This window comes from Salmo trutta, chromosome 7 (assembly GCF_901001165.1).
Source record: "Salmo trutta chromosome 7, fSalTru1.1, whole genome shotgun sequence".
Lineage (NCBI taxonomy): Eukaryota > Metazoa > Chordata > Actinopteri > Salmoniformes > Salmonidae > Salmo > Salmo trutta.
In genome coordinates, this window is record NC_042963.1 from 30,454,100 (window position 1) to 30,462,475 (window position 8,376).

Below are 8,376 nucleotides of genomic sequence, written 5' to 3' on the forward strand. Positions count from 1 at the left end.
TGTATGTATTGACATGTAGGCTACATGTGCCTTTTTAAAATGTATGTAGTTCTGTTCTTGTCTGTTATTGTTATGTATTATCTCATGTATCACGTTTTGTGTGGACCCCAGGAAGAGGGGGATACTAAGATGGGGATACTAATAAAATACCAAATACTGATTGAGCATGTTCAGGATGTTCTGGATCGACATGTACGACAGTGTGTTCCAGTTCCCACCAATATCCAGCAACTTCGCATAGACATTGAAGAGGAGTGGGACAACATTCCACAGGCCACAATCAACAGCCTCATCGCGAAGGTGATGTGTTGCACTATATGAGGCAAATGGTGGTCACCAGATACTGACTGTTTTTTTATTTTAAGGTACACTATATAAAGAAAAAATTATGTGGACACCCCTTCAAATGGCTATTATGTGGACACCCCTTCAAATGGCTAATGGCTATTTCAGCTACACCTGTTGCTGACAGGTGTATAAAATTGAGTACACAGCCATGCAATCCCCATAGACAAGCATTGGCAGTAGAATGGCCTTACTGGAGAGCTCAGTGACTTTCAACAGGGCACCGTCATAGGATGCCACCTTTACAACAAGTCCTCAGTTTGTCACATTTCTGCCCTGCTAGAGCTACCCCGGTCAACTGCAAGTGCTGTTATTGTGAAGTGGAAACGTCTAGAAGCAACAACGGCTCAGCCGCAAAGTGGTCATAGATTTCTTTTCAGTTGACTGATTTCCTTATATGAACTGTAACTCAGTAAAATCTTTGTCTATTGCATTTATATTTTTGTTCAGTGTATCTAATGAAAATATATTCATGTTTTATTTTTTATATTTCTTTGTACAAATATTCAAATTTTTTCCACATTAACATTAGAGTATTTTGTGTAAATTGGTGGCCAAAAATGACAATTAAATCCATTTTAATCACAGTTTGTAGCACAACAAAATGTGGAAAAAGTAGTGGAGTGAAAACCTGAAGGCATTGAGGAAAAGATGGTAAAATGTGTTTATTCGGGAAAATTTGAAACTGCCGTTTGCGCAGTTAGCGTATTACTCTTGTGAGAGTGTATTGAAGTACTTTGGAAAGCTAATGTGGAGTGTACCAACTGAGATTTAAATCATTTACAGAAACAGATTTTTACAAACGTAAAATATTTGTATTATTATGTTATCATCCTTGTGTTATTGAGAGATAAACATGGTAATACTTTTACTGATTGCACATAAATGATGATCATTCATACATGATAGTGCTTGCTTTGTTATTCAACTGATCTTGTGTCCTTTCTGTCATCCAGTGAACCCCATTCATTGCTGCTCGCAGCTATATTTGAGAATGTGCTTCATCCATTACATGAGAGACCCAATATTATTACATGACATTTCAATATTTTCAAATGAAAAAGCCCACACAGTGTTACAAATGTTTGAATATGGTATTAAGACAACCTCAAAATACAGATTAATATATTGACTTAATAAAGAACTCATATTTGTTTTGTTTTAAATGTCATGTTATGTGATTCATATGCATCCAATAGCCATGTCAATATCAATTATAGTATCATGTAATTTGTACATGATCAAAACTCTCTCATCCAAATACAGAACACCGTTGATCACCGTCACCACTGCGTTCAAAGAACATGAAATCCTGTTTGGAGACAAAGAATAAAGAAAGAAAAAATGGATACACAATGAATAGGCACGATGGAGACCATCACACTATCATAAATACGTAATTGTTTGATTCATCATAATAGACAGGATTTATAATGGCTTTATATTGATGCACTACAATAGGGGTGTCAGTACTGACTAATTGATTGGTTTGCCAGTCATTTTTCAGCAATGGCTGCTTCACTAGGTCACTGACACAATGATAGAGAAATTCCCTTATGGATTATAGCCTATGTACTGTATATGTGTGTAATGTACTATATAAGAGAGCTCCTATAAAGAATTCCAATGTAGGCTATGTCTTCTTAACTACAAATGCCAAATGAACTTGAATCTGACTTAGCTCTAAACCCTATGGCTGGGTTTACACAGGCAGCCCAATTTTGAGCTTTTGCCAATAATGGGGCCACAGATCATAATTGGGTTGCCTGTGTAAGTCGCAGCCTTTGTCACTTACAATAAGGATGCAGGCCCCCATCAGCACAGCCTTCACCTTGACATCCAGGTCAATGGGGAACTGGATCCCAAAGTTGTCTGAGTCAGTGAAGGCCTCCTTTATCAGCCCACTCCACTGCTTACTTATTCTCCCAATGGGCTGGTCACTGTCCTTACCCATCACCTGTTATAGAAACACAAAGGACTCTAATCAGGGTGATGTTCATTAGGCAGCAAATGGAAGAAAACGGTTTGAAACAGTGAGGGATTACCTGGACTCCATTTTTTCCCCCGTTTTGCTACAGTGTCCCCTAATGAGGACAACCTAGGGTTTAACAGACTCAGGGCTACTTGAACACTCACAAATAGAGATAGCCCACAGTCCTCTCCCTAACAGCCAGTGATGTGCTATGCAGACATAGAGGAGTAGATGAGGTGAACTCTTCACCTCAAAATCAACATCTCCACAGCAGCTACAGGCACAGAAAGGACCTTCAATCGTCAGGAGAGTCTCTTTGGCAGCTCCTAGGATGGACAGTTTTGGCTTGAAGGGATGCCAGTTCTGAACCACATAACCTATGGTGGTGCTAGGAGGGGATTGGACCTCCATCTAGGACAGACAAACATTCACAGATACAGAGGAAAATGGTCAATGGAGAAAAATTCTTTCAGACGTCAGAGTTTCCTTGAAACAGTATCTTCAATGTTATTTTTATCTTCAATTTTGCAATGATAAAATTGAGCAGACCATCTCTGTTATAAGTGTGTTAGAATTGTGTTATTTAGAAGCTGTGTTATAAGTGGCAATACCACTTGTGAGCAACAGGGGAAGTAGCAGGAGGTCTCTGTTATAATAAGTACCTTCAATATTATAGTAAAAATTACATTATACTATATATAATTATATTATAAGCGATTTCAGGCAGCTAGGAAAGTAGCAGGTGTCTGTTATACATGTGATGTGAGTCTGTTATAAGATGCATTATAAGCAGATAAAATACATCTTACAGAGGAAGTAGCAGGAGGTGTCTGTAAGGGTGTTAAAGGATGTTTTATAATATGTTAATATGTGTGTTATGAACAGTTATAATACCTCTTGCAGGCAGCAGGGCCAGAAGCAGGAGGTGCAGCGGAAGGGCTTGACCAGGTGCATGACCTCCTGGCCACTGTGGTCTTTGATCTTCATCTCAAACATGCGGTTGGGACCGCAGCAGTTCCGGGTACAGCAGTCACTATCCTCCTTGGCCGTGTAGATTTCCTGTCCCAAACTGTTCTTGATTACGTACCGGTTTTTAGTCTCAAAGGAAGTGATGGCTAGAGAGAGCGGGAGCATAGGAAGAAAGGGGTCATGGGGGATCTGGGTGGAGGTGAGAGATCGGAAGTAAATATCATGTCGGAGTAATTACAATTAATGGCATGCTGTGTATAACATGTGCTGCCTTACCCTCCAGCAGTTCCACTTTCTGATGGATCAAGATTTGATCGATCTGTAACAAACAGATAAAGGTAGGATTGGGTACAGAGTTCCCTACCGTGGCCAGCTCTCTCCCATCTCCTAACCAATTATCTTATCCCATAAAAGTTAACATTTTACTTTTTTGAGGTAACAGTTCCATGAACAAAATATAAGACTATTGACTTCACTGTCTTACCTGTGTTAGGTACTCCAGGCCAGGGGGCACTCCTGTTGATCGAAAGTTATTTTCCATGGCGTGGTAGGATCAGTAGCGGCCTGAGCACACCCACATTAATCAGACAATTGACCATGGTGGATGGATGGATAATAAAGTTAGGTGAAATGTGGTTTACAAGCTCAGTTTACAACCATAGGACTGAGCTACATGGTTAATCATTACACTACTCAGTCAATAGCACCATTCAAAGTTGCTTTCCAGTTCATGTGTACTATTCCTTAGTACTATTCCTTTTCTTTTACGTAAATACTATACCAAAACAAAAAATATTGGAAGATGGACTCTTAGAGCTAAGATATCCCTGATCTTACATCCACTTTTTAGGTGTCATGGCAATTTTACAGAGCTCCGCTCAAAGTAATACATGCAGCATATAATAGTACTATATATATATATTGTAAGAACTTACAATGGAACAACAATTTTAGAATACCAATGAACACATATCCGTATTGAGAATCAACTTACATCCAAATTCCTTGCTATCTGTTGCGCAGAGCTTCTGAAGGTGTTGCTCTCTGTATTGGTGTTGTCCTCTGTATGTGCTAAGTAATCGAAGCAATCAGAAGTGATGCATGCGTGTAAGGTGTGTTTTATTGACATGACTGTGAGATGGAAAAAGTATTTTCAGTCCAAGATCAATAGCACCCACATTGAAAGCTCTTTTCCCGCTTTGATTTACACACGCATATATTTACTGAAAGAGCTCAGGAGAAATGCATATACAGTATACGTGAGGTTAGAACATTTTGTAAAAGAGTACAGTTACCTGCTTGACGTATAACTCGTCAAACCAAAAAGTCAAAAGTAAAGCACCAGCTTTCCTCTGTCGCAACAAGTGACAACTTATATTTCTAAATCTGAATGCACCCCTTGGAAAGCATTTTCTTTAAAACACTGCCTGGGGGGGAAAAAACTAAAAGCCCCAGATTTGCTTATGTGATTTAGTGCGTATCTCAAATTACACAAAGAGCCCTTTCAAAACAAAAATACTGTCTCTCAAGACAAAACAAACAGAATTGTTTTGTCGTTGTCAAGGGGCAAAGGGATACAGTCTTAAATCCAGGAACTATCCTCAGGTGTCTTTCTTTTGTTCAAATCTTCGGTCATGTCGACCGTCCATGCACTTATGACAGAATATGTCTGGCACGTTTGACTTCTTAATATTTGCGGAGGAGAGGTGTACCTATATCTCATACTTGTTGCACTCCATGGGCAGATTTGCCCGAGTCACTCAGTCAGAATAAAAGATCATTGTTTATTCTGACTGAGTGAAGTAAAAAAAACACAAAAAAACCCCCGGAAAGACAGTGCCGATACTTAGAGACCAAAAAAAGGGCTCTTGAGACCGACGCTGCTAAATGTATGAAATTATTAACCAACTTATTTGCTAAAATTTCTGTTTCTGCTGGTCCGAGTGCTATGTCTGTGAGAAATGACAGGTCAGCTGCTGCTGCCGCTGCAGTAGAGGACAGAAGTGCAGTCGAGGTAGGAAGAAAACAGAGAAAGATACTCACCCAAACTGACACAGATCATATAGCCTACTGCTGCCAGTTAGGCCTAATATTTTGGTTTTATATTGAATTAAATAGTAGGCTAATTAGAGACAGGGGGCTTCGGGGGAACATTTAGACACTAGGCTACTTGCAATACAGCCTAACAAGTCATTAGATTGGCTTTTATAACACATACCGTACCAGTCAAAAGTTTGGACACACCTACTCATTCAAGTGTTTTTCTTAATTTTTTAAATAATAGTGAAGACATCGACACTATGAAATAACACATATGGAATCATGTAGCAACCAAAAAAGTGTTAAACAAATCTAAATATATTTTACATTTGAGATTCTTCAAAGTAGTGACCCTTTGCCTTGATGATAGCTTTGCACACTCTTGGCATTCTCTCAACCAGCTTCACGAGGAATGCTTTTCCAACAGTCTTGAAGGAGTTCCCATACACTAGGTGACCCGTTTCAGGAAACTAGGCATATGTCGTGGGTCACTTCATACCTTAAGGACACTCTTCGGCATTTCCTGTATGATCGATGAGGATCTCCATATTGCAAAGGTACGGTCCCTTACTAGATGTCCATGGGTGTTATTAAAACAGGCTGACGGCCTTGGGTCGTCCCCCAGGGGCCAGTCTTTCGGGAAGTCATCAAATAAAGTACTTTGGACATTTGGTTTACGCGTTATAAAATGTTTAATTTTTGGAAATTTTTCTGTCACACGGACTGACGCTGGAGGGACGAAGCAGGTACGGGGAGTAAACATTTAATAAACAACTGACATAGACGAGACAGGAACAGCGTCAGAAACAAATACAAAGACAGAAGACAATCAATGCAGCAGCAGGGAACAGACAAATATAGGGGAGGAAATGAACATGTGATAAGTGAGTCCAGGTGAGTCCAATAATGCTGATGCGAGTGACGAGGGAAGGCAGGTGTGGGTGATGGATGGCAAGAGCGTGTGATGCAGGGTAATCTGGCGCCCTCAAGCGCCAGGGGAAGGGCAGAGCGGGAGCAGACGTGACAGTTTCTGCTGTACCGGAAAATTCCACCAGATGGTGACTGGCAGCTTATTGGAAATGGACAAAACATCCTCTCGTAAATGGAAAAGACTTCGAAGACGAAACTCGGTGAGCACAGGTTTGGCCAAATGTACTTTTAGTCCAGAAAGAAGATGGCATCGAGGCCTCAATGCTCTTTGAGTTAATGCCCATTTTATGGGATTAAAGGTAGAAATCGGTCATACAGCGCTAATTTGACCGCTTCACATCAAAGTACATAAACCTACGGTGTAAGGAAAAATAGAACCAACCATTTATCTATCGTTATTTTACAAGAAATTGTACAACGTCCGTTTGATGATGGTTAAACAAATGTGTTTATTTTCTCCAAAACGTTATATGTAGATCCAGTTGCGGCATGATAAGGCAAATCCATTAAGGTGGGTTTCGGATTTCTGGGATTTTCTGGGATTTTCTGTACAAACAGTCAATGTGGAGTGACACAGTGTGGGGCTTACAGAAACACAGAGCCTGCAATAGTTACCTGCGTTTGAACCATCAAAGACCTAGAGCTCTGAAACGTTATAAACCTGTTCTAGGGCTTAAGTCGGTAGTGCAGGGTGAGTTATGTGGCTCTAGAAGGTTCTCAGGCTGAGAAACAGCCTTGTCCATTTGCAATAAATTCAATTTGTTTTTAACGTGGCGAAAATGACGACATTAACATTGCGAAAAGATTGTGAAAATGGAGACAGAATGACAAGACTAGGTGCATTGAAACCACTTTAGCCCATAGAGGCTGACCCTACACGTTTCTGGCCGATAGCTTGTCCAGGGACCACGTAGCAACACCCGGAAAAAAGCTAATTTTCAGCACTAATTAAGGTCGCTGCTCGGGCTCCGAATGACCTACTGACCCGAAACTCGGGATTCGGGGTCGCCTCAGCTAGGCCTACACATAATGTCAGAACTGGACCCTCAGCTCGAATGTAACTATGTTTTCAAGGTTTTTTATTTTCAAAATGAAAGAAACATATCAGTTGCGTATGGCTTCACACCCCTGACCCTCTTACGCATCTGACCCTTTTAAAATATTTTGCTTAAAATGACATACCCAAATCTAACTGCCTGTAACTCAGGCCCTGAAACAAGGATATGCATGTTTTTGATACCATTTGAAAGGAATCACTTTGAAGTTTGTGGAAATGTGAAAGGAATGTCATATAGGAGCCAAGGCGCAGCGTGCCGGTAATTCCACATCTTTATTGAAGGAAACCGAAACCAAAACAATAAACAGGTACGCAGCAAGAAACGTAACGCACTGTGCAGTACACACACAGAAATAAAAATAACCCACAAACACAGGTGTGGAACAGGCTGCCTGGGTATGATTCCTAATCAGAGACAACGATAGACAGCTGCCTCTGATTAGGAACCATACTCTGCCCAAAACAAAGAAATACAAAAACAACATAGACATACAACACATAGAATGCCCACCCCATGTCACACCCTGACCTAACCAAACAGAGAAAAACGACTCTCTCAGGTCAGGGCGTGACAGTAGGAGAATATAACACAATAGATCTGGTAAAAGATAATACAGTACCATCATCTTTGAAATGCAAGCGAAAGGCCATAATGTGTTATTCCAGCCCGTTTAGTTTATTTAGATGTTGGCCACTAGATGGCAGCAGTGTATGTGCAAAGTTTTAGACTGATCCAATGAACCATTGCATTTCTGTTAAACATTTTGTGTCCAGACTGCCCAAAAGTGCCTAATTTGTTTTATTAACAACTTTTCATGTTTAAAATTGTGCACAATCCTCAAACAATAGCATGGTATTCTTGCACTGTAATAGGTACTGTAAATTGGATAGTTTAGTTAGATTAACAAGAATGTAAACTTTCTGCCAATATCAGATATGTCTATGTCCTGGGAAATGTTCTTGTTACTTACAACCTCATGTTAATCACATTAGCCTATGTTAGCTCAACTGTCCCGTGGAAGGGACACCAATCCCAAAGAAGTTTAACAGAAGGTGGGCTGGC

At 40.2% G+C, this 8,376-nt stretch overlaps 1 protein-coding gene across 1 annotated transcript; it reads right to left on the reverse strand.

The window, feature by feature from the left end:
• Positions 1–995: 995 nt before the first annotated feature.
• On the reverse strand, positions 996–4,385 carry plscr3a (phospholipid scramblase 3a). The gene is made up of 7 exons (XM_029758545.1): positions 4,281–4,385; positions 3,771–3,850; positions 3,563–3,605; positions 3,212–3,432; positions 2,567–2,728; positions 2,141–2,302; positions 996–1,657 (listed from the first exon to the last, which is right to left on the reverse strand). The coding sequence occupies exons 2-7, from the start codon at positions 3,825–3,827 to the stop codon at positions 1,598–1,600; spliced, it is 705 nt and encodes a 234-aa protein (XP_029614405.1). The 5' UTR covers positions 3,828–3,850; positions 4,281–4,385; the 3' UTR covers positions 996–1,597.
• Positions 4,386–8,376: the final 3,991 nt, after the last annotated feature.

What these genes read in the sequence shown, in the direction of transcription:
- plscr3a (XM_029758545.1), bottom strand. Translation starts at nt 3,827, where the DNA reads ATGGAAAATAACTTTCGATCAACAGGAGTGCCCCCTGGCCTGGAGTAC. An exon ending in GCCTGGAGTACCTAACACAG is followed by an intron (nt 3,606 to 3,770) that starts GTAAGACAGTGA and finishes TGTTTGTTACAG; the next exon opens with ATCGATCAAATCTTGATCCA. An exon ending in GAAAGTGGAACTGCTGGAGG is followed by an intron (nt 3,433 to 3,562) that starts GTAAGGCAGCAC and finishes CGCTCTCTCTAG; the next exon opens with CCATCACTTCCTTTGAGACT.